This window comes from Diabrotica virgifera, chromosome 9, assembly GCF_917563875.1.
Source record: "Diabrotica virgifera virgifera chromosome 9, PGI_DIABVI_V3a".
In the NCBI taxonomy this organism is placed as follows: Eukaryota; Metazoa; Arthropoda; class Insecta; order Coleoptera; family Chrysomelidae; genus Diabrotica; species Diabrotica virgifera.
The window spans coordinates 203448366-203476360 of record NC_065451.1 but is presented as its reverse complement, the minus strand read 5'-3'; the positions used below and the strand labels follow the sequence as shown (position 1 = coordinate 203476360).

General features: G+C 33.8%; 1 protein-coding gene across 4 annotated transcripts in view; it reads left to right on the top strand.

Moving 5' to 3' along the window:
- The window catches only part of LOC114330489 (UDP-glycosyltransferase UGT5), a 138567-nt gene that overhangs the window by 91459 nt on the left and 19113 nt on the right, over positions 1-27995 (top strand). For all 4 annotated transcript variants that reach the window (XM_050662348.1, XM_050662347.1, XM_050662345.1 and 1 more), the window contains exon 2: positions 15000-15361. In XM_050662348.1, the coding sequence (XP_050518305.1) occupies positions 15000-15361 (362 nt within the window). The remainder of the gene's footprint in view (positions 1-14999; positions 15362-27995) is intronic.

Here is a 27995-nt window from a genome sequence, read left to right as displayed (position 1 = left end):
TATTTGAATCTTGATTTTGTCACTTTTTGAATTTCATAATAATAATTTTTGATCGAGTTATGAAGCCTTGAAAATGGCCATTTTCGCATTTTTCAAATTTTTAATCGCGTATAACTCGACAACAGTCAATTTTAGAGAAAAATAACAAGAGACCTTTTTTGCTCAAAATGATCCAAATTATCTAAAAAAAATTGTTGAAAATAAAAAAATTATTTTTGTGAATTTGTTTAAAAAAAATTGTTTAAACAATTTTTCGACCACGGCACCGCCCGGCACCCTGTGGATATGTTATAAGGACCTCTTTTTGAGTAAGTTTGTGTAAAAAAATCGAATCGGAATAATTGCGCTAGCGGGGGCGACGATACTGCCCGGTCTATTTAGAGAACACTGTTCGGTAGCAAATATTTCTTAAGGATTTTTTGTCCGGGATTTTTTGTGGGGATATTTTGTCCAAAAAAATTTGTGGGGATTTTTTATCTAGTGATTTTTTGTCCAGAGATAATTTGTGGGGATTTTTTGTCCGGGATTATTTGTACGGGATTATTTGTCTTGGGATTATTTTTTCCTAGCTTCTGGTGTAGGTATGATATTCTTTTAACTTTCACTCTGTTGAAAAGTTTTCATTCCTTGCCTATTCTATGCAACACTTCTTCGTTTGAGGTATGCGAGGTCCATGAAATATTGAGGATTTTCCGATATATCCACATTTCAAAGGCCTTCAATTTATCTACGGATGATGTTTTAAGGGTTTATGTTTCAATTTCTTTCAAAAAGGTTGAATTTCGAGTTTGATTCCAGAATCCCATATCAGTCCTTAGATTTTCTTGGAAGATTTGAGTTGATAAGGTCTCTGTATCTGTAGAGTAGGGAGTGTGAGTCAAGTCCCCCAGCACTTAGGCCACAATTGACCCATTGTTCATCCTCCCAGGGGGTTGTCGTCCTTAGTTTATCATCCATCCTGCCTTTCCAGGAAGGTGGACAGATCACCTGGTGACATCTCCCCTATATCGGCAGGTGTAGGCCAAGGCTCGCCGAACGCATACTCTCGTATTGACGATAACTCCGGACATTCACATAGGACATGCTCGACAGTTTCGTCATCTCGTTCACACTTCCTGCATAGAGATGTGTCTACTAGCCCCAGTGGTGGAGGTGTTTTCTTAGTTGACAATGGCCAGTTAAAAACCAACTGTCAAGCGTAGGTTTTTCCTGGTCATTCTCAAGTACTTTTCTGATGCTGACTTCCCAAGGTTCCTTAGTGTTACCTTGGCAAGTCTACATCCTGACCATTTTTCCCATCTTTTCACGCTTTTTGCGTGTGGGAGTGACATTTGACAATTTCCGCGATTGTTGCAGTTGACCAGCCAAAAAGATCACCAGGTCCTAAGAGTCTTAGGCCTGCTGCCTTTCTAGCTAGTTGGTCAGCAATGCGGTTACCTTTATTACCGTTGTGTCCTTTAACCCCCCTCAGGATGATGTTGTTACCATCCGAAGCTCGGGCTAGTGATTCATGACACTCCATTACTAGCCCTGATATGACACGTGGTCTGTTCAGGGTTAGTAGCGCTTGTCTGCTCTCTGTGCAGTTTATTATAGTTTTGTCGGCTATACCTTTCCCGATTATCTCTTGCGGCTATGAAGATACCAGCCAGTTCAGTTTGAACTACGCTGGCATTTTTGCCCATACCCCATTTTATACTAAGGTTCAGTGATCTGGAGTATATTTCGCATCCTGAGCCTTCTTCTTTTGTTTTGAAGCCATCGGTGTAGATGCAATATGCATTTGCCACGTTTGACTCACTATGTTGTCTTGTTTCGATTTTGTAGGGTTTGTCGAAGACAAACGTAGGTTTAATTGAGTCGCATCCATGGCCCGCTTGTAGCTGGGGCAGTGTCTCCAGCTCACCCCGCCAGAAACGATATCTCAATTGTCCCTTTCCTACATCAAGATTTGCACCCGTTGAGCGTAATCTCATCATCGTCATCAGCGCCTCCTCTCTGACATATATGTCTAAAGGGGTAATGCCAATGAGCAACTCCATTGCAGAAGTTAATGTTGTTTTCATGGCACCTGTTATATTTAGACAAGCCATCCGTTGAATATGGTTTAGTTTGTTGATCGCTGTTGCCTGTAGCACTTTTGGTACCCAAGCAATGGCTCTGTAAGCTAGCATTGGCCTAATGACACTAGTGTAGATCCAGGCGACCACCCTGGGTGAAAGGCCCCAAGTGCGTCAGATCGTTCGCCGACACTGTTCATAGGCAATATATGCTCTTTTAGCTCTACTGTCTAAGTGAGCGTTTCATGTTAACTTCCTGTCAAGGGTAATACCAAGGTACAGTAAACTCGCGATTATCCGAGTCTCGGTTATCCGAGCTCCTCGGCTAACCGAGGCAAAGGCAAAAGTCATAACTGGTGAGTTACAACTTTCAACCTTGGCGCAACATCGCCGCCTCAAAGACAGGAATGAAACTTACGCAAAAATCAATCAAATATTTTTTTAAACAGTAATATTGATAAGGGAAATGTTTTTATCTTTTATATACAATAAATGTTATTAGTTTTGTGATTAAAATATTCACAGTTATGGTTATTTATGTGTTTTTCTATCAACATAACCAATCTCAGTGTTAACCGAGTTTTTCCATATCCGAGGTAGTCACGGTCCCAGATACCTCGGATAATCGCGAGTCTACTGTATTTCACCTCTTCAGAGAAGTTCAGACTGCAGTTTAGAATCCTAAGAGGTATTAAGCCCGTGATCTTTCTTTTTCTGGTGAAGAGGACCATCTCTGTCTTTTTTGGATTTATAGACAGTGAGTGTTCCTTACACCATGTTTCTATTAGTCTGAGAGCAACTTGTAATCTCTCGCATAGTGTGTTCTCAAACTTACCGCTTTGTAAGACGGTTATATCGTCTGCATAGGTTACTGTCTAAGTGAGCGTTCCATGTTAACTTCCTGTCAAGGGTAATACCAAGGTATTTCACCTCTTCAGAGAAGTTCAGACTGCAGTTATTAAGCCCGTGATCCTTCTTTTTCTGGTGAAGAGGATCATCTCTGTCTTTTTTGGATTTATAGACAGTGAGTGTTCCTTACACCATGTTTCTATTAGTCTGAGAACAACTTGTAATCTCTCGCATAGTGTGCTCTCAAACTTACTGCTTTGCAAGACGGTTATATCGTCTGCATAGGCTATTGTGTAGAAACCGTTCTTGCTGAGTTGGTCGACCAGGGTATCCAAAACTATGTTCCAGAGGAGTGGTGATAGCACAATTCCCCTGTGGACATCCCCTCGTAACCATTCCTCTAACCAAAACGTCGTCTACATTTATGCTTATTGCTCTATTTGACAGCATACTGAATATCCATTGGCTCACGGCCAGGGGGACATTCCTGACATTGAGCTGTTAGGTGATGGTTGGGAAAGTTGTTTTATCAAACGCTCCCTCAATGTCTATGAATATACCTAGGGTGAATTCTTTATTTTCCAGCGATCTTTCAATTCTTCCCACTACTTGATGAAGTGCAAAATCGGCAGATCTTCCTGAAGTATATGCCATAGATTAATAATATAGTATTACCGGATAGATAGGCAACTCACTGTAAAAATTTGGTTCCTTTCGCCACTTGCGACCGTAGTGTTAACTAATCACCATTTTGCGGGAAATTTAAATGGACAAACATTAATTTCATCCAATCAGCGCCTCTTGCGGGCCCTTTCGTTACTAATTAAAATATCTTCTTATAATCTCACCTATATTATTAAAATAAAATACCAGAACTTACTAAGCTTGTTAAAGTATTTTATTTAAATAATATCTAAGTAATACTCATAAATTATTCGGAATTCCCAAGTTACAAAAATATGTTATTTTTGCTGTCAAATTTAGTAAGGAAAAGGGATATAAAAAAAGTTATGACAATGTTTTTCTAAATATAGGTACGTGTATTTATTTGTTGTTTCAGATAAAACAGTTATAAACTAATTACTATTTACCTATCTATGCATTTTTCTATGATTTGTACACAACGGTACACAACAATAATAAACCATGTTCAGTTTTTTTATTAACACAACACAAAAATTCTTTCGTTTCGTAACTAAAACAAAACTACACTTTATCAACGAAGGATAAGGAACCAACTTAAATTGAAATTACTAAGAACAAATCGTTAAAGGTAATACAATAAAAAATAAAAACTGTAAACTAATGGAAAATTTTTTCCACTAACTGTCATTACTTTTGACAGAATTGACATTGCCGAGTTAAGCCTCGTTTGATTATTTTATTTATGACATTCAGATATGGCGTTAACATAAATGATTGGTTAAAGTCTTTGTGAGCGAGATAGGCTGTCATTTCTCTTTAAGGCGCGTTCCAAGTGACATGAAAACCGTCCTTCGTACTGCCCTCGTCATGCGCATTATAAAAAATGCGTTCCAAGCGAACATGAACGATGATTGGTATCGTACACCGTGTTGTTCCAAGCGATCCATGTACCGCTTCGAAATCGGTAACTGAACGGCCCTTTTGATACATGCCTTCAAGCAGAAACTATTTGTACTGACTTGCGCAGTTAGGATTGTTTTCATTTTTACTGGTCACTGCTATGAGATCAGCTGATGATTCAATAATAGAATAATCCACAATTTACGCTATTAGTACCTGTGAATCTTGATTTCCGTTTAAATAATTATTAATTCTTTTTTTTTCAAATTAATCTTATAAAAATGGATAATTTATTATTTTCTTTTTTCATAGAAGACAACGATTTAATGTCAGATATCGATTCTGGGGAAGGTTTTGAAGCTGAAGTGATGTTTAATGAACATGTTAAGTCCACTTTACATCAACAATAAATTGAACAAGAAATTGACAAAGTTATTTAAGGTCAAATTTGGCTTATACAAAACACAATTCTACATCCAATTTTGCCGTGAATAAAAAGAAAATTGACAAAATAAAACATATCCAATTGTTCTATTTCATAAAATTATTTCACTTTCTTTTACAAACCATACATTTTGTACTCGTCAAATTTGGTATTGAATAACTTTGTCAATTTCTTATTCAATTTATTGTTGATGTAAAGTGGACATTAGAAATATTAATTTCTAACCATCTAGCAAACTACTATTATAGTGGTACAGTGGTACTCGCACTGAAAATGGCTCAGGCGCAACTCGAACTTGAAATGGTACACGAATTCGTTCCAAGAGGGTTATGTACCGGTAATCGGATCGAGATCGAAAGAAAACCGTTCAAGGGCGATTCTGCGCATTAAAACAGTCCAATCGATTTCGTGGCGGTTCAAGGGATCGTACAAATGTGTCGTCTTGGAACGAACCTTTATTAGCTGACGGTAGTGAAAGTGATGGGGGAAATTCCCCAGTTTGTTCATATAAGATTCCGGGGCATGGTCAGCGTTACCACATTTAGTAGATTTCTACTTTTTTGGTAGATTTTTGACATTTTTGTAAGAATTCTAGTAGGCAATATTTTTTAGTAGATTTTTGGTAGATTTCAAAATTTTGTTATGAATAAAATGAAATTTGCTTTTTTTAGTATTTATCACATTTTTAAAATAATTTTTAAGCTTTCGCTTTCTTGTTCCAAAAAAAGCTGACAACGTCGCTTTTCTTTCATCGTCATGAGCATGTGTGAAACAGGAAACAACCGGAAATGGCTTCCGACTTCCTTCCTCTTCCTTCGTCTTCGGCTATTACTTACTTTACTTTTTACTTCCTTTCCAATTCCAATTTGTGCCTCCTGATCGTCTGGGTTGTTTGTTAGTAAACATATAAACATAACCTCTTTTTGTTCAATATTATAGTTATTTTGTGCTGTAAAATTATTGTATAAGTGGAATTTACTTACATTAACAATTTAAGAATGTTTTAATTAGAATTTTAGACATTCCTGAAGTGGAATTTACTTAAATTTGTAATTCACAATTTAAGATTTTTTAAATTATAGACAAAATAAAAATTTCATATGACAAATGACAGATGACTTTTACATGATGGCCGCTTTCGATTTTTAATCGATAGTTGTCAATATTGAATAATTACTAAATCGGTAAAGGTTTGATTTGTTTTATATGGATATACATAATTACAAAATACTACTGAATTTCACTTTTTGACATAAATTTAATTACGTAAATACCGTACATTTTTTACAATATTTTTAATAATTAACAAAAAAATTTCAAGTTTACCAGTTCACTCAAATAAATAATCGATTACTGCCATTACCGCTGTTGTTTTTATTATAAAAAAAAAATCATAAATTATTTATACAAATATGTTATTAAAGTTTTAGTATATTTTAGTTTTTTATTTAGTAGATTTTAGTTTTTGATTTAGTAGATTTTAGTAGATTTTGGCAAAACATGCAGTAGATTTCGTAAATAAAATGTGGCAACGCTGCATGGTATATGCATGTTGATTTGGATGAAGCGGATTATGAACCAGAACTTCAATAGTAACCACAACCAGAACCACAATAATAATTTAAGTGGAACGTACACAATTATTTGGGGGGGTTTAAGGGAACAAAACCCCCATAAAATTTTTATGGGGTGACCAAATGTCACTGTTATTTTTTTAAAGATATTCCTGCCATAAGAATGTATGTCCATTTTCAATAGAAAAACTCTAATAGTTTCCGATATATTGGAAAAAAAATCGATTTTCATTTTGTAATTTCAAAGGGCTGTAACTTTTTTTATGTGCACATTTGTACTAAGGTGAGTTAGATTCGAACTATTTTTAGTCCCAGAATATGTAATTTAATTTATGAGCCACATTCTTGTTACACTCTGTATATTATGTTAAACACAATTACAAAATTATGGTTTTAAACATGGTATTAAATATAAAAATTTAAATATTGAATTGTGAGTACTTTGTTGTTGCCAGATTCGGTCTGTTTTTCGGAATCTTTTTTTATAAAATGTAAAAAATGTTATTACATACTTGAAATATAAAGTGTTTATAGTCTAAGAGCTAGTGAACCCTCCGACTAACGGTCGTCCTGTAAGGCTAGAAATTTGTCTAGTGATAATTCATAGCACACCAAGGCTAACAACCATGACTTGGCAGGCATCAGCGGTGCACGTGCATCTACCAGGTGAATCGAAAAGTGCAAATTTAGGGGGTAAAATAAACTTTCTCCTGTAAAGTTTAAATTTAAGTATGTGTTTGAGTAAGTCATTTAGAAGAAATGTGTACAATGACAGGCGATTCTGAAGAGCATAAGACCTTGCCAGGCGAGGGGAAAGATTAGGGGTTTTTCCTAAAATTATTCTTTGTGCATCGCACAAATTTTTTTTAGGTTTTATGAATCATTCCAAAGAGAAAAGACCTTTGGTGATTTTTCTCTTAAGTTAATAGTTTTTGTTATATAAGCGATTGAAAATTTTGAAAATTGCGAAATCGGCCATTTTTAATCCTAAATCGGACATTTATCTAAAAATTTCAATGTTGCCAAGGTACGTAGATATTCTTTAAACATTGATTGTTGATATCCCGAAGAGTTTTTTGCAATAAAATGTCGAAAACCCCTTTGTTTTTTAATTGATAATCAAGCGGGCGCGACACTGTAGTATAAGTGAGGACGTTTGAGTTTGCATAAATTCATTATCTCGAGAACGGGCAAATTTCAAGAGAAATCCTCAGATAGGTCGATTTTTATTTTTGAATTAGGACTTTTTGGCATATATATAACACTTGTGACGTCATCTATCTGGGCGTGATGACGTAATCGATTATTTTCTTAAATAAGAATAGGGGTTGCGTGATACCTCATTTGAAAGGTTATTTAATTCTCTATTCAGTAACATGAACATTAAAATAATTATTTATACAGGGTGTACAAAAAAAATGTTTCTTCTATTTGTCAAATTTAATCAAAGTTAATTTAATAAAAATTTTTTTGTACACCCTGTATAAATAATTATGTTAATGTTTATATTAGTGCATAGAGAATTAAATAACCTTTCAAATGAGCTATCACACAACCCCTACTCTCATTTAAAAAAATCATCGATTACGTCATCACGCTCAGATGGATGACGTCACTAGTATTATATATATGCCAAAAAGTCCTAATTTAAAAATAAAAAACGGCCTGTCTGAGGATTTCTCTTGAAATTTGTCCATTCTCGAGATAATGAATTTATGCCAACTCAAACGTCCTCAATTATACTACAGTGTCGCGCCCGCTTGATTAGCAATTAAAAAACAAAGGCGTTTCCGATATTGTATTGCAAAAAACTCTTTGGGATTACATCAATCAATGCTTAAAGAATATTTACCTATCTTGGCAACTTTGAAATTTTTAGATAAATGTCCGATTTAGGGTTAAAAATGGCCAATTTCGCATTCAAAATTTTCAATCGCTTATATAACAAAAACTATTAACTTAAGAGAAAAATCACTAAATATCTTTTCTGTTTGGAATGATTCAAAAAACCTAAAAAAATTTGTTCGATGCAAAAAGAATAATTTTAGGAAAAACCCCTAATCTTTCCCGTCGCCTGGCATGGTTTTATGCTCTTCAGAATCGCGTGTCATTGTACACATTTCTTCTAAATGACTTACTCAAACACATACTTAAATTTAAACCTTACAGGAGAAAGTTTATTTTACCCCCTAAATTTGCACTTTTCGATTCACCTGGTAGATACACGTTCACCGCTGATGCCTGCCAGGTCATGGCCTTGGTGTGCTATGAATTATCACTAGACAAATTTCTAGCCTTACAGGACGACCGTTAGTCGGAGGGTTCACTAGCTCTTAGACTATAAACACTTTATATTTCAAGTATGTAATAACATTTTTTTCATTTTCAATCCAATTCCATTTCAGTCGAATCAGAGAGTGCAGCAAGCACCTCTACCGGTTTCGAAACTTATTAGTTTCTCATCAGGAAGCACATATGCTGCTCTCTCTGATCCAACCAAAACAAACCCCGGCGTGCAGTCACGGATTGCAACGAACGAAATGGCATAGATGCCCTAGCGGCAACTGCTAGCAAAAGACTAAGTTTTCACTCTAATGGCATATAAAACAACATAATGTTACTCTATATCCTACCAAACTGAAAACAATGGGAACCTTCTCTGGTTACACCTCCGAGGCTTCTACAATTTGCAAGCCATACGGATGCTGAGACTAAGGAAGATGAGGGAATTTTACAATTTATAATTTACGTCCCATCTGCTCAGCGCGGTAAAGTTCCAACGAGAATGGTTCCCTTCGTACTCCAATCAGAGTAAACATGTAAATCAAAAATGAATAACCATTTTCAATTTCGTTGCAAAACGAAAATACAGCCGCATCATATTCTAGTCCAATCAGAGAGTGCAGCAAGCACCTCTACCGGTTTCGAAACTTATTAGTCTCTCATCAGGAGGCACATATGCTGCTCTCTCTGATCCAACCAAAACAAACCCCGGCGTGCAGTCACTGATTGCAGCGAACGAAATGGCATAGATGCCCTAGCGGCAACTGCTAGCAAAAGACTAAATTTTCACTCTAATGGCATATAAAAAAATTTAAGTAAAATTTTCCAATTAAGTGGAAACTTTCCATTGTTTAATATAATTTTCCAATTTTTCGATTATTGCGCCATCTATCCATAATTCGAAAAAGTATCTAGAATGAAAGCTGCTTATTTTTACGTAAGGAATCCAAATCTGCAATAAAAATGGGGGCTCCCATTTAAAATTTTAAAGTAACCCCCTAGCTTACCTTCGTGGGGGGTTATGTTTGGTGTCATTCGGCAGATTTTTCAAAAATATTGAATACGTGTATGTTGCAGTTTTTCGATCTGATGTTCATTCGCGAAATATCGCGGGGTTCCTATTTCTTTCTTTCTTTCTCCCCTTCCTTGTACCCTATCAGGGTGTCGGATTTGGGATCGCTATTTTAATTTACATTCACCCATGTCTTTCATTCTTTTCTGTTTTCTGCCATTATTTTCAATTCCTCGAGTGATTTTCCTTTAACTTTTCCCGCCTCTACTATTTGCTGTATCCATTTTTCTCTTCTTCTTCTTCTTTAAGTACCATGCCCAAATTTTAGGCGTGGGTAGCTTCCATAACAATTTGCCGATATCGTTCTCGATCTTGTGCGGCATGTAACAATTGATCTGCTGATAAGCCAGTCCATTGACGAAGGTTTCGGAGCCATGAATATTTCTTCCGACCAATTCCTCTTTTTCCGTCGATCTTTCCATTGAGTATTAACTGCAGCATCCTGTATCTGCTACCTCTCATTATATGCCCCAGATATTCAAGTTTTCTCTTTTTTATCATCTTCATTAAATCACCTTCGCCTTGACCTACTCTGTTTAAGATTTCTCTGTTTGAAATGCGTTGAACCCAAGATATTCTGAGCATTCTACGATACGACCACATCTCAAAGGCTTCTAATTTGTTCATCATGTTAACCTTCATGATCCAGGTTTCACATCCATATAGTAATACAGGATACACATAACATTTTAGGAACTTGATTCTTAGTTGTAAATTCAGCTGAGAGTTGCTCAGAATAGATCTAAGTTTCATAAATGCTCCTCTTGCAATTTCTATACGAGTTTTAATTTCTTCATCCGGATTTAGTGTCTCGTTTATCCAACATCCTAGGTATTTAAAATGGTTAACTTTTGTTATTGATTCATCACTGACAATTAGTTGCATAGGGCCGACGTCTTGTTTACTAACCACAAGTAACTTTGTCTTTGTTGCATTTATGTTAAGTCCGTTATTGGAGCATTCTCTAGTGACTCGATCAATAAGGAATTGATGATCTTCGATATTTTCAGCCATGATCGCGGTGTCGTCTGCATATCTGATGTTGTTAATAGTTTCTCCCCCGATTCGAACTCCACATTGTCCTTCCAAGGCTTCACTAAAAATTATTTCTGATTATACGTTAAACAAAGTTGGGGATAACACACAACCCTGTCTGACACCTCTTTGAATGCAAATTTTGTCTGTTTCTTTGCCGTCTACCAGAATAGAAGCTTCTTGATTCCAATATAGATGTTGTAAAAGTCTCAGATCTTTATCATCTATTCCAATCATTTCTAGATATTCAAACAACCTATCATGTTGAACTCTATCAAACGCCTTCTCAAAATCTATAAAGCAGACGTAAATTGGTTTCTGTACTTCCCATGATCGTTGAAGTAATGTTAACATTGAGAACAAAGCTTCCCTTGTTCCCAATCCTTCTCTGAAACCGAATTGTTTGTTTCCCATTGTCTCTTCACATTTCTGCTTGATTCTATTAAGAATTATCTTAAGAAGTAGCTTGAGAGAGTGGCTCATGAGACTAATTAGTCTAAAGTCTTTACATGATGATGTATTAGGTTTTTTTGGGAGTGGAATAAATGTAGACTCCAACCATATCTGTGGCATCATTCCAGTCTCGTATATATGGTTATAAATGTTTGTTAATTGTGAGACATTATCGTCATCCAGAAGTTTGAGCCAGTCTGATGGTATTTGGTCAGGGCCTGAAGATTTCCCATTTTTGCTCTATTTGATGGCTTTCTCTACTTCCGCTTTTAAAATACTAGGACCAGTATTCGTATACTTTGTGGTGTTAAGTGGTGGCCTCGTATCCAGGACTCTTTTATATAGTTAGTCCATTCTTCCTTTTTTTCATCCAAGTCGAGAATTATTTTACCTTTGGAGTTTCTCATAAAGTGAGGAGTTCTTTTTCTCTGAGTGTAGGTAATTTCTTTAAACTTTTTATGTATATTAAACTCGTTATTACTACTATTTTTCTCTTGGTCTGCCTCTTTTTCTTTTTGCAATGTTCCTTGCTTCGTGGACTTTTCTCGTAATTCTGTTGGGTTGCATCCTCATCAAATGCCCATACCACTGAGCTATATTCCCTTTGCTTTGACAGGTTACAAGATTTCTCATACATACTGACAAATTTAATAGACTAAGTGAAGTATACAAAAATACTTTAAATATACTTACTATTATTATAAAATATCTTATTCCTGAGGAAGACAAATCCAAAGACACAAAAATTATAATAAATATATTTACTAAAACAATTAATAATATATTATTTTCACGCACACCTTATTTGCGCTACTACCCCAGGCTGTGGGTGAAAAAACGTGATATAATTCAGGAATTTTTGAAACCTATCAGGTGTTGTAAAGAACGATGCCAGGAATAACTTCTACTAAAATGTAACCAAAAATATTGTGCGCTTTTTTTATATTGCGATTTTCATTTGATAAAATTGCAATTTTTAAAGATTTTTAATTTTGCAGCTTAGGATATTGATTTTAGAGAAAAACTTTTTAATAGAAAATTGTAGTAAATTAAAAAACCTACAATTTGAGCTATGGTAAGTTTAATTTCGTTTATTGGTTATTGCAAAACAGCCTGAGAAAAGTCCAAAATGGCCGTTCTTTACAATTGCATTATTTATTGTACAAATCATTTTTTTTATATTTTTTAAAGCTTTAAAATGAGGATCTTTCAATACCAAATATAAAAAAAATTGTAAAGCCAAATTAACGAATTTGTTGCTTAGATATTATAAATTGTTTATCCCAAGAGGTCAAATGTCGAAGGCTATAACTTTTTGAAAAAAAAATCGTAGAGCGTTGGTAAAACATCCAATCTCCTTCTAAAGACTTATATTTTTATATTCTGATGTAAATAAATGCGTAGAACATTTTTAAACCTCTAATTTTTGGGTTTGAAAATAAGGGGGCAAATTTCGTTATAAACATTTAGAGCTGAAGCGGCCCTGTACTTACTATGAGTTTCTAACTTACAGATTAAAGTTGCTGACGACGAAACGAAGAATTATAAAAAAATAAAAATTTTCTAGAACCAACTGAAGCCGAGATAATTGTTTTTTTTCTTAAATCGTAGTGCCTTTATTTATAACAATTAAGAAAATATTTTACAGTCATTGACTAAAGAAAGATTTATATTATCTTAAAATAAAAATTATTATAAAATATAATTACATTTAATTATTAAAAATTAATTTTAAAATCGGTGCTATTGCGAGCGGCCGAATTTTGCAAATCGCCCGGCTCGCTTCAAATCCGCGCGCTCGGAAAATTTTTACGTAACTTGTATTAAATTTTGACAGAAAACAATTTAATAATATCACCATTATAATATACAGTCTGTTTACCACTGTATTTGTTTTTCTTGATAAACTTTTATATGTGAAATCTCATTTCTGAAGAAATAATATTACAAAAATGATACATATATATGAAATATATAACTATATTTTTAATTTTTTCATTGTTATATAAATATAATAATAATAATGTTACTTCTTATTATACAATATAAAACTTTTTCTTCTTGTAGTGACTACCCGATTTGGATGTTGGCGAACATCCAAAACGGATAGTCAATACAAGAAGAAAAATTTTATATTGTATAATATTCTAAAAAAGTTTTTTATTGTATAATAAGAAGCAACATTATTATTATTATTATATTATTTATATAATAATGAAAAAATTAAAAATATAGTTATATATTTCATATATTTTTATATGTATCATTTTTGTAATATTATTTCTTCAGAAATGAGTTTTCACATATAAAAGTTTATCAAGAAAAACAAATACAGTGGTAAAAAAACTGTATATTATACTGGTAATATTATTAAATTGTTTTCTGTCAAAATTTGATACAAGTTACGTAAAAATTTTCCGAGCGCGCGGATTTGAAGCGAGCCGAGCGATTTGCAAAATTCGGCCGTTCGCAAAAGCACCGATTTTAAAAATAATTTTTAATAATTAAATGTAATTATATTTTATAATAAATTTTATTTTAAGATAATATAAGTCTTTCTTTAGTCAATGACTGTAAAATAATTTCTTAATTATTATAAATAAAGGCACTACGATTTAAGAAAAAAAAAACAATTATCTCGGCTTCAGTTGGTTGTAGAAAATTTCTATTTTTTTATAATTCTTCATTACGTCTTCAGCAACAATAATCTGTAAGTTAGAAACTTATAGGATGTACAGGGCCGCTTCAGCTCTAAATGTTTATAACGAAATTTGCCCCCTCATTTTCAAACCCAAAAATTATCTCGGCTTCAGTTAGTCGTAGAAATTTTTTATTTTTTTATAAATCTTCGTTTCGTCTTCAGCAACAATAATCTGTAAGTTAAAAACTCATAGGATATACAGGGCCGCTTCAGCTATAAATGTTTATAACGAAATTTGCCCCCTTATTTTCAAACCCAAAAATTAGAGGTTTAAAAATGTTTTACGCATTTATTTACATCAGTATATGAAAATATAACTCTTTAGAAGGAGATTGGATGTTTCACCAACTCTCTACGATTTTTTTTCAAAAAGTTATAACCTTCGACATTTGACCTCTTGGGATAAACATTTTATAATATCTAAGCAACAAATTCGTTAATGTGGCTTTACAACTTTTTTTATGTTTGGAATTGAAAGATCTTCATTTTAAAGCTTTAAAAAATATAAAAAAATGATTTGTACAATAAATAATGCAATTGTAAAAAACGGCCATTTTGGACTTTTCGCAGGCTGTTTTGCAATAACCAATAAACGAAATTAGATTTACCATAGCTCAAATTGTAGGTTTTTTAATTTACTACAACTTTCTATTAAATAGTCTTTCTCTAAAATCAATATCCTAATACAAAAATCGCAATACAAAAAAAAGCGCACAATATTTTTGGTTGCATTTTAGTAGAAGTTATTCCTGGCATCGTCCTTTACAACACCTGATAGGTTTTAAAAATTCCTGAATTATATCCTGAAATCGACCTATTTTTCACCCACAGCCTGGAGTATACATAAAGATGTAGCGACTAATACCATATAATCAGTGTGCGCATGCGCCAGGGAATGTAAAAATTCACCCTCGTGCCTAAAGAAGTATAACTTCAAAAAAAAATTTATTTTCTTGACATTGACATTGATTTTTATTTTCAGGAATCTCCTCACTGGGACTATTCCTCCACTCTCACGATGCCCTCGGCAACCCAACTCATCCAATCGTATCACCCGACATGATGCTCAACTTCTCCGGCAAATTATCATTCTTCGACAAGGTCCAGAGTTTCCTGTACAACATTTGGTACAGGATGTTCTATTACTGGTACGCGCTTCCTAAGGCAGATAAGATCGCTAGGAAGTATTTTGGAGACGACATGCCTTACTTGGGAGATCTGGAGAAAAATATTAGTTTATTGTTATTAAATGTGAATCCCATTATACATAATGTAAGGCCGAATGTTCCGAATGTGATTGAGATTAATCAAATGCATATAAAAAAGAGGAAACCGTTACCTAAAGTAAGTATTATTAACGCCTATGAAAAGATCTCTTCCATTTATATTCGAGGAAATGAAGCATTTTGGCTCGCAATTTTTTCGTCCGGCATGGATTTACTTGAAATTTTCACAGAAGGTAGGGAATACTCCAAGGATCATTTTCTATATCATGCCGCTGTACGCTAAAACCTTGGGGGTGGTTGCCACCCCATCTCGGGGGTGAAATATTTTAATAAATTTTTACCATGTAAATCGATGTAAAACGTGAATCTAAGAAAAAAATGTGTTTCACAGTTTTTTCGTAAAACTAATGTTTTTCGAGTTATTTGCAGTTGAAAGTAACAGTTCTTGGACGAAAAAATCCACTTTTTTAGAGTTTTTTGAAAATAACTCCAAAAATATGCATTTAATCAAGAAAACTGTAGCTATCGAAATTATGTCTTTTAGTAACACAAACCAAATTATTTTTCTATAATATTTTTACGACCAATACAAACCGAGATACGGCATGCTAAATGTTAGCTTTTTTCGTCAAATGTATAATTTGAAATATTCAAAGCCAAATAACGGAAAATCCTTGCATTTTTCGAGGAATACTTAAATAATCTTTTTTCAAGAATACAATTAGACCTTTCAAAAGAAAAAAGAACAAAAAGTTTGTAGCATAAAAATTGAGTGACTTATGATTAAAAAAAAGGCGGTGCCTGCTTTTCTTAATGAAAAAATCAGTGAAAACAACCCTGTAACTACCCTCCTAATTACAAACTGGTACTTCACCTTTCTGTAGTTCCTTTTATATTTGTATTATTAACCCTTAAATGCCCGTGATATGAAAATAACCATAAATGCCCATGTGGGGTCTCCTAGGGACCCCACTAAAATTTTCAATTTAGTAACGTCATTTAGCACTGACTAAAAGGAAAACACGGTTAAAAATAATTTTAAGCATATTTGAATAATTTTTATTTATTTTTCATACAAAATTAACGGCTTTTCTAGAAACAAATTATTTTCAATTCGAACAAAATTAAAATTAAATAATAATATAAGCATATAACTTTTAGTTGCAATTTTTACATACAATAGTTTTTTCTTCTTTTCTGTGCACCTGGCATATAAATTTTTTGCAAAAAGAGCAAACGGTATTCACTTTTCTGTCACAGTTTCGCGGACACTGGTAACAACGAGCACGTTTCTTAGCTGAATGGACGGATTGAGTTGCAACTTCGGTAGTTGGGTTTACCATTGGTATGCCACAATCTTTTAGAGCAGATTTTACATAGGCTTTATGTTTTATATATTTCGCTCTTTTTTCCATGTTGTTTCGAGCAAGCTCAGCCCCTAATTGTAACAGGAAAATACGTCTTCGTGAAAAATTATTTTTCTTCCAATCAGGATTTTTTTCAATGTATAAAATATAGGCATTTAGTGCACATATGTCTATAATATTCATAAAGAGCCTGAATGGCCAACGAGCAGTTCTTCTTTTACAGGAATATTCCCTAATCAGTTTGTCGGCATTATCAACACCACCCTTGGTATTATTATAGTCTAAAATCATCAAGGGTTTGTTTTGAGAGTCTTGACAAATTATATCACTATCGTGTTGACTTGAAAGAAGATGTACCATCCTGTGTATTTTAGGTATGTACGAAACCATAGCTAATTCTTTAGTAAAAGCAAATATTGACGACTCCGCAGGTCTTTTTGTCAAACTTAGTTGTGGTGGTGTATCAGGTTTATTTTTGCGGACGGTCCCAAGTAAAGTAAGGTTTTTAGATAAAAGATATTGAGCAAGAGGAACACTGGTAAAAAAGTTGTCAGTTGTAATTCCTCTCCAACTGCCATGATATGGTTCCACCAGATCTTTCACAACACGAAATCCCTGATTTTTCTCTATTGTACCACCTGGTAGTTTTCCAAGGTACACCTGAAGTTTTGATAAAAAAGATGTTTTAACATCCGCGGCAGCCCAAATTTTTATCCCATAGCGGCAAGGTTTTGATTTTATATATTGTCTAAAAGGACACTTTCCTCTAAAACTCACTAACTGTTCGTCAACGGTTATATGTTCGTATGGTTCAAAGGCTTTGTCACAGTTAGAGACGAACATGTCCCAAATTACTCGTATAGCCGCTAACTTATCCTGTTCCTTCCGCTCCACCCTGGTCACTTTGTCATCAAACCTCAAGAAACTCGATAATTCTTCAAATCGGTTCCTAGCTAATGCGGCTGTAAAAAATGACCGGCGTATTGAGGTGTCTGTAGACCATATCTCTCGTGTCGATTCTTTCCCACACCTTAAAGCACCAGCTTTGATAAGTGCTCCTAAAAAGCTATCCAGTTCATTGTTGGTAAGTACCGTCCACTCTTTTTTGTTATTCGGATGTTTTTCGTTCCACTCTTGATAACGCCTAACAGCTTCTTCATTAGTATGAAGGCATATGACATTCTTCATCTCTTCGGTCAAAAATAAATTGAAATAGTCTAAAAACGTGTTGGAATTTTTACTATAGTTTGTTAAGCCTGGATGTACATTTATAATATTTTTTTGTTGCCTCTTGGATCTCACGAAAGGTAGGCTATTCCACTGCATTCCAGATTTGGATGTATATGTTGGACCACTAACCTCACTAATATTATCGTCCACTTCGGTAGGTTCTGCATCTGATTCCTCGTCACTGTTGACTTCTAAATTGTCCTCAGTTTCCGAAACATTTTCCTCAAAAACATCTTGCTCTTCGCTATCTGATTCGTCGGTAATCTCATAGTCGAAATCGGAGTCTGATATCCCTTCTTCTATATTTCGGATAATTTTTTCATGTTCTTGGTCGCTTATTGTCATTTTCATTCTTTTACGGTCCATTTTTCAATGTAAACTGACGAAAAATGTTAAAAATAATAAAAATATTCTGGTGCCTCTAAATGCCCAATCGGGGTCACAGCGAGACCCCACTTATCTAAATCTCTCTTACAGACCACTGCACCTCACGAATGTTCGTGGTATACTAACAGAAAACGTAGGAGACACGTCCACACAAATACCTGATTGCGCGGTTGCCAAATGTTTCAAATAAAGATATTATAGCCAAAAATGTATGTCTGGGGTCCCATAGTGACCCCGATTGGGCATTTAAGGGTTAATACACCCAAGAAGTTTGACCAATTTAAAAGACCTAATTTTAGAAAAATTGGAGTTTAAAAAAAATTGATTTTTTGCAATTATGTATTTTTCACCATTTTCTTCAAAATAGTTCCGAAAATACTAGAGATACGAAAAAAATGATAGATTACTAAATTGTAGCTTTTTTCATAATTAAAATTTCCTTGAACATAGATTTTCATTAGAGTTAACAGTTAGCGAGATATAGCTGTTTAAAACCTCTATTTACGAACAAACACCCCCTTATCGAGCCCTTTAAACCCACCCCAATTAAAAACTAAGGGATATTACGGAATTAAGGGATATGTATTACGGAACATAGTCTTATAGCTCTTCCAAAATCCTACAAAATCATTTTTGAAAAAACTTTTTATCGCCAAAAATAAAGGAGCCATGTTTATAAAACGGATTTTTGTTTTTCGAAAAATTGGAAGAGCATTTTCAATGTATATAATACCACAGAACTAGTTCGTATACTGGAAGATGACTAAAAAACTATTTGTATTTGTACATATTTGTAAATTCGTATTTTTGTGTAAATAAATGTTTTTGTAATTCTTTAATTCTAATTTTTTTCTGTATAGATCTATTAAATTATCTACTTATAAAAATTGCAATTTTATTAAGGGTGGTTTTTAAGGGTTGAAATATGATATGATATCCTTTAGCATAAAACAATCATTATTTAACCAACCAAAGCCAAATTTTACCCATATTAAAGTTTACAATGTTTGTATATAATTTTTGACAATAAGGGGTAGTTTACAACCCTAAAAATAATCAGCGCCCTTGAGCATGATATAGAATATGAAGTACAGGGTGAGATGATCCTAATCTCAAATTTTTATGTAAATCGATGCAAGCCGAATAGGTCTGGATCCCGCGTATGAAAAAAAAGTTGATTAATAGCAAGCTGAAAATTTGTTAATAGCTTAAGGGTGTCTAGTCGAATAAACTTTGATATATGGGAACACTGAAACAGGGGTAGTTTTAATTGTGGAACAGGTTAAAAATTTGGAACGGTTACAGCACGAAAACGGCACATTTATTTTGTCCGACAGAACAGACTTAAACTCTCCGAACAGAGATTAAACTCTCATGAAAAAATCAGACTGCTATTTATTACCTGTCATAATTCCTGTCATTTGACATATTCTACATGTTCCACTCATTAAAACGCCCATTTGGTGATAAACAGCAGTCTGATTTTTGCATGAGAGTTTAATCTCTGTTCGAAGAGTTTAAGTCTGTTCTGTCGGACAAAATAAATGTGCCGTTTTCGTGCTGTGACCGTTCCAAATTTTTAACCTGTTCCACAATTAAAACTACCCCTGTTCCAGTGTTCACACATATCAAAGTTTATTCGACTAGACACCCTTAAGCTATTAACAAATTTTCAGCTTGCTATTAATCAACTTTTTTTTCATACGCGGGATCCAGACCTAGAAATTATTCTTTTAGGATAAGTCAATTTTTTATATTATATAGCTCAAACAAGGATGGTTGTAAGGGTTGAAATATTATGATATTATATCTTAAAGCATAAAACAATCATTATATAACTAATAAGAACCAAATATTCCAATTGTACCCCAAATTGGATCCAAATGTACCCAAATTAGAGGTAGTTTTCACCCTTAAAAAACCAAAAGCGTACAACGGCTTAATATAGAAAATGAACTAGAGGGTGAAATGATCCTAATACTAAATTTTTGTACAAATCGATGCTGGACGAAAAAATTGCGAGGTTTTGCCATTTCTTCAGTTTCATTTCCTCGACTATTATATTTATATCATCACCTAGCCGTTATCGTCTACAGCTGAACATAGGCCTCCTCTAAGTTTTTCTATGTTTCCCTGTCTTGAGCTACCATCATCCAGTTTCTGGCAGTTTTCTTTATAGTTGTGCAAGCTAACTAAGAGAGTCATTAATATTTAGCTCAGCTCTACCTTAATAAACAAGGGATTATTTCATGAAACAGGTAGATTCCTTGTTGATAGAATTTCACACCATGAAGAATAGCACCGCGCTGAGATGAATATTAATAACTCTACTCCATTAAAATGTTACATTTTTTAAGCCGTACCTTGCATTTGTTAGAGGAGTCAATTTTATTCTTTGAATGTGTAGGGGGATCAGTAGAAGCTTAAGTTCAAGTTTTTGGGGTCGCCACCCTTGTCCCCCGGCCGCCATCTTGGAAAAGGGGTGCAAAGAGGATTCGCGCTATATCTCATAAACTACCAACCCTACGGAAAATCTAATAAAACATAAAATGTAGAAAATTAAATTTTCTATAATTTTGTTTCTATTACTTTTTATCGTCAAGTGACCAACAAAAAAGATATAAACAAAAATATGTAAAACAATTTTAACAAGATTCCTTTTGGAGGTTATAACTTTTTTCAGTTCATTTTAAAATAAAATAACATTATAGAAATTTTGTAAAGAGTTTTTCAGCGAACAATTTCCACTATACATTTGTTTAATTCTATTTATTTATATAGGTGTTACAGCGCTCAAAACTTGACCAGATTCTCGAATGCTCATAGGGATATAATAAAAACAAAAGTTAGGCTTACTTTTCTATCTATATATATTTCTTATTCATACAATTTATTATGATTTTAACATTCCTATGCTATTATTAATCTGTTTTTGACCTTTCTCCCCACTATAAAACTTATAACCCGAAGCATATATAAAAACGCCTTAAGAAGTTGTTTGAGGACAAATTCGCCGGTTCAGAAGAAGAATGACGCAACCGCATATTGCAAAATTCTTAAGAAGAGCAAAAAACGATTTTTTGTTATCAAAATCATAAAGTATGATCAGAATTAGCCATTCACCACACGGTGGTCAGGATCTCGAGATATAAGCGTTTTTTGGGGTGTGCCGCTTGTTTATGAAGTAACATAACTTTTTTCCTATTGTATATTTTGACTTAAAATTTTCCAAAAAACTTCTTCATGAATTATATTTTATTGTTGTGTTGGTTAAAATTATAAACTAAAAAGTTTGTTACTCAACTTTTTTAAGTAAACATGAAACTAACGAAATATGATGACAAAATGTTTAAAAACTAACAACTCCTTTTTTAATGTGTTTAAATATTTAGGGCAAATCCCATTGTTATCTACCAGTGTTGCCAATCGCATTTCTCTAAATTATCCGATGATCGCTAGAAAAATATCCGATTTGTCACGAAAAGGTACGCTAGGTTAAAAATTATTCTGTTATTAAAATAAATGTTGCCAATGTTATTCTTTTAGTCCCCTTAACAATCATCAAATAACAAAATCCGTTGTTCGTACGCCAATCAGTTGATTGTAATCTGATAATTAACATAATTGATTGATTAATTAATTATTAATTATCAATTAACGTAACAATTATTAACATAATTGATTAATTAATCAATTAATCTCATAATTGCAATCAATTATGTTTTCAGCAACCCAATCAAAGTTGACATTGACAGTAATTAAATATTTGATAATGATCAGTTGATTCCATTTCTGATTAGCGTTCGAACAACCGGCCCGTTAATCTACTGGATTCTCTATTTCACAGTTTAAAAATTTTCGTTTATAGATGAAAATCTCGTATCCTAGCTGATTATTACCTAATTCATGTATGTAAATACTATTTACTTACTATTATTATATTATTCGTATTTTGTATTATCGTAAGTTTTAAATTCTAAATAAATAAATAAATCTAAATATTTCATTATTTGGATCGTTATATTAATTTATTATAATTATTTAAGTAAAAAAAAACTTTTAAATATTATTTTATTAAAACGTAATAACTACCTAAAACTAGTTACTGGAAAAATAAATAATAAATAAATCCATACAAAATAAACTACAGCTACATTAATAGCATAGGCGCAAAATTTCTGGTCAATGCTTTTAAAATGCATTATTTTTTTTCGAGTCCTGAGAAATCTAATAAGTATTATTTAAAAATTTAAACGCAGAATGAAAGATTACATTATTACCGAGGGCCGAAAGTCCCTGAAGACTTCTATATTTTTTATTCTAATATGTTACAGGGGTAAACGGAAAAGATAATATTAAGTGTGATTTTTAATTTCAAATATCTCATTCAAAAAAAAAAAACATTTTGTTTATTCTAAGGGACTTTCAGCCTTCGGTAATAATGTAATCTTTCATTCTGCGTTCAAATTTTTCAAAAATATTTATTAGTTTTCTCAGGATTCGAAAAAAATGAATATGTACGTTTAAAGATTATTGGTCCGAAATTTTGCGCCTACGCTCTTTTAACAACTAAAGATTTATTACAACTAAAACAATAGAAATGTATTTGACAGTTTTGTAGTTATTAAGGTATCAAAGTTATTATCCATAATACCCGTGGTGCGTTCAACGTTAATGCCCGACTAAATAATTTTTATAGGCAAAAAATTTGAAGGATTTTTGAGTTAATTAGTAGATATCTAGATATTACTAGTTTCAAATAAGTAGATTTTTCTACAACCACTATTCCAAATGCATTTTTGTGCACAATTTTATGTTAACAAACTTAATATCTTCTCACAGAACAACTGACAGTAGTGTACAGAAAAGTGACGTTTCTGTGCCGGAAAGTTCTTTTCTGCATAGTACCATTACATTCCTCAAAAAAATCATAAATATAATTAAGTAAGTATAACATGTTTTGATGAAATGGTTTTATTTAAGATATTAGATTTGATAGAACTTTACAAAAAAGAACTAGATTTAACTACATCGCATGTCCGAGAAATCTGGAAACGTTTACTTACGCACTGCACTACATAAAATGGAAATAAAACTAAATCATGCGTGAATTAGCTTTCATAAGTTTAAAGACTAAAAACTAAAAACTCATAAATGACATCGGACGGCAGACGGTTTTTGAAATTTGAATTGGATTAGTATGCCTTAAGTGGATGCACTTGTGCATTTAAATTATAAACAAAAGAATCGGCGCATGTCCCTTTTGTCAAAAGATGAAAAGTATCGGATGTCACTAACATTCATCCAGTATAGGCTATTTATAAAAATTTGGGTGGAACCAAACAAAATTAATGTGTTGTTGGTGTTGGGAATATATGGATGAGAAAGTTTTAGTCGATGGTAGATACACTGAAAAATATCCGCAAATATACGCTTTATTTAAAGATACGAAGAATATACGACAACTCTCAAAAAGGTACGCAAATCGGATAATTATCCGCCGATTGGCAACACTGTTATCTACATACTTCAGAAATTAAACAGTAAAATTTTCAAAAGGAAATATTTACAACGACCAAAGATACAGCGAGGTAAATTTGAAAATTCATCAAAATTTATTTTCGGCATTTTTGTATAAAATTTTATTTTTGAACATGTTCCACCAAATCTAGATAAAAATAAACTTCATATTCGGATTCAGCGACCTCGAAAACCTAAAAATAGACCAAAATTGGCCATTCACCTTAAATTTGATTTTCGTGGTCGGCATAAAGATTGCTGTCGCTCGACTAATATATCGCACACCTAGTTCAATAGTGCCACAAGTGCAAAACACAAAATTCTCGAGAAATGAGCAAAACGTTCTGTAGTAAACGCGTTTTGCCCTGTAAATAATTTATTTTGAGAATGACTGGCTTTAAAATTACAATTTAGGTAGCAAATTATACACTTATTGGCTGGATCTTATTACAATTTATTAAAAATAAAACGTTATTATTATTTTGATAGTTATGGCGATATTGCATTGTGAAGAAAGTCATTTATAAAACGATACCTAGGAGATACGGCGGCAATATAATGAAAAAATCAATTGATTTTTGCAGTTGTGGCCGTATTGAATTATATCGGTTGTATTGTGGCAGTGTATATTATCGCCACATCTCTCTTGATTTTTGCAGTTGTGGCCGTATTGAACGTATTGAATTACATCGGTTGTATTGTGGCAGTGTATATTATCGCCACATGTCCCAGTTATGGCCATATTGCATTTTCAAAACCTCCAAAAACCCTACAGTGAAATACCGAAGTAACTTACTTTATACTTATCCAAAACAATATTTTAGTTCAGGCTGTATTACATTAGATGGGCCATTATATAGGCAATATTTTATAGCCTCAACCCAAAATTCGAATTTTTTGCAGTTGTGGCACAATTGAACTAGGTGTGCGATATGTATAGATAGAAAAGTATTTTTTTTATTGTATTCCTATGAGAATTCGAGAATTTGGTCAAGATTGGAGCGCTGTAAAACCTAGATAATAAATAAAATTAAACAACTTTATAGCGAAAATTGTTCATTGAAAAATCCTCTACAAAATCGCTATGATGTTATTTTGTTGTGAAATAAAAGGAAAACAAGTTATAACATCCAAAACGAAACTTCTTACAAAATTTTCTCATATTTTTATTTATAACTTTTTTGTTGGTCACTTGACGATAAAAAGTAATAGACATAAAATTGTAGCAAATTTAATTTGCTACATTTTATGTATAATTAAATTTTCTGTAGGATTGCTAGTTTAGAAGATACAGCGCGAAAACCCTTTGCACCCCCTTTTTCCAATATGGCGGCTGGGGGGCATATACATAAACTGCAGACGCACAAGGCATGGGCGAACGATTCGGCTTTTTCCGATTAGCGGGTAGTAGAGTGCAGACTTACTTAGCCTTTATATGTCTGCTGTTTACTACGATTGATCGTGATGCCAATATACGTCTACAATTATTTAAGCCTGTTTAAAAAATGTAAATAAAACACAGTATGTATTCGTATTATCAACGTTTTTAATTATCTTTATGTACAAATATCGAATTTTACGAATTCGGAAAGGAGGAAGACCCAACCCTTCGGTCCTAACTTAACTTTCGGGTATTAGAGTGTAGCGCACTCTACTACCCGCTAATCGGAAAAAGCCGAATCGTTCGCCCATGCCTTGTGCGTCTGCAGTTTACGTATGTGCGGCCGGGGGACAAGGGTGGCGACCCCAAAAACTTGAAACTAAGCTTCTACTGAACCCCCCTACACATTAAAAAAAATAAAAATGACTCCTCTAAGAAATGCAACCTAAATGTAACATTTTAATGGACTACTTATAATACCGCCAGATGTGAAAACTACCGCACACTGTCACTAATAACACATGGTAGTAAAATCTTGTTGCATATCATCAAAAACAGATTAAAAACCTATCTACATTACCAAATACCTCAGGAACAAGCGGGGTTTGTAAAGGGTAAAGGTACAGGGGAACAAATCCTGAACCTGAGACAACTCATTGAAAAGTCTAGAGAATTTCAAGTACCTATGATTATATGCTTCGTTGACTACCAAAAGGCATTTGATGGTGTAAGCTGTATAAATCTTTGGTCAATTTTAATAGAAATGGGCGCACCAATGCACCTGGTGACACTTATTAAAAATCTGTACAGTCTAATGTAGCGACAGTACGACTAGATCAGAAGTTCTCAAACCAATTCAAGACCGAGAGAGGTGTTAGACAAGGATGCGTGTTGTCACCTGACTTATTTAACATTTATGGTGAACATGTCATGAGGATGGTTTTAGAAGGATGGGCCGGTGGAGTAACAGTAGCTGGTAGAAAAATCTCCAATTTAAGATTTGCTGATGACACTACACTTATAGCAGCAAATGAGCAAGAAATGTTTGATCTCCTGCGAAAAGTTGAGTACGAAAGCAATAAAGTTGGTCTGAAAATCAATAAAGCTAAGACAAAAATAATGGTGGTCGACAGATTTGACACTATTTAACTGACTAACATATTACAGGAATACCAGATAGTAAACACCTTTGTCTATCTCGGGTCTAGTATAACTAACGATGGTAACTGTGAAGCAGAAGTTCGGAGACGTATTGGTATGGCAAAAAATGCGATGAGTCGCATAACTAAACTTTGGAAAGACAGATCTCTCTCTCAAAATATCAAGATGAGACTGGTGGATGGCCTTGTATTCTCAATATTTCTATACGGAGCAGAGACTTGGACTCTTCGCGCATGCGAGCGCCAAAAAATTGATGCCTTTGAGATGTGGTGCTGGAGAAGAATGCTGCGCTTACCTTGGACAGCTCATAGGACAATCGTTTCCATTCTAAACCAACTCAATATTAAAAAAAGGCTGTCCACAATATGCAACGAATTCTGCAATTCTTTGGTCACGTGGTTCGCAGAGGTGACGACAGTTTGGAGAGATTAATTGTTTCTGGAAACGTTCCGGGGAGAAGATCAAGAGGACGATCACCAACTAGATGGTCTGACCAAATAAAGCATTCAGCTGGAAACTCATTCTGCGAAGCTCTTAGAGCAGCTGAAGATAGAGACCAATGCAGAAACATTGTTAGGAATATTGGAAGAAATCACGATCCTCAGTAATGGGGAAACGACAGGAGAGAGAGACTTATAATACGAGTGCAAGTATAGTTCTGCCGAACGGGGTGCCATTTTCCGAGTTGTGAAATTATATAAACAAGGATTTAATTTTATAAAACTGGTACATCCATTGTTTATGGAATTTCTCAATTGGGACAAGAGCACCCCGCTCAGCTGAATATTAATGACTCTCTTAGATTCTTCTTCTTCTTCATGTGCCGTGCTTGATTATATAACGTTGGCTATCAAATTGGCTCTACCAATTTTGTTAACGGCAGCTCGGAAAAGGGATGCAGAGGATCTGTTGTACCATTCTCCCAGGTTTTTAAGCCATGACGTTCTTCTTCGACCTGTTCTGTCCAGCTTGCCTTGTATTATTAAATGGAGTATATTATATCTCTCTGGGTGTCGCATAATATGGCCATAATATTCAAGTTTTCGATTTTTAACTGTTCTGACTTTTCCCATCCGGTGCAAAACAACTTCGTTACGAACTCTATCCACCCAACTTATTCGTAGGATTCTTCGGTATACCCAGATTTCAAAGGCTTCCAATTTCTTGTGAAGAGTATCTGTTAAAGTCCAACCTTCGACATCGTACAAAAGAGTAGAGAACACATAACATCTCACTAATCTAATTTTAAGATTGAAAGTAATGTTGTTTCCACATAAAAGTTTCTTTATCTTAAATAATGCAGCTCTGGCCTTCTCTACACCACGTATTTTAATTTCTTTGCTCATGTCCCAGTTCTCATTTAGATTTCAACCAAGGTAGGTGATACTGTTAGTTCTCTCTAATTGTTCACCATAAGCTGTTCCTACTTCCGGTTGTATTGGCGTCTTACTGACAACCATCACCTTAATCTTTGCGGTGTTTAGCTTGAGTCCATATTGATCACACGTTGTGGTAATCCTATTAATCAGATGTTGAAGTTCTTCATAATTGCTCGCAATTAACAACGTTTCATCCGCGTCTCTCAAATTATTAATATTGACGCCATTCATTTTGATACCACATTGAGCATTATCCACTGCTTAATTGAAAACAAACTCAGAATAGATGTTAAATATTAGTGGGGACAAAATGCAGCCCTGCCTTAC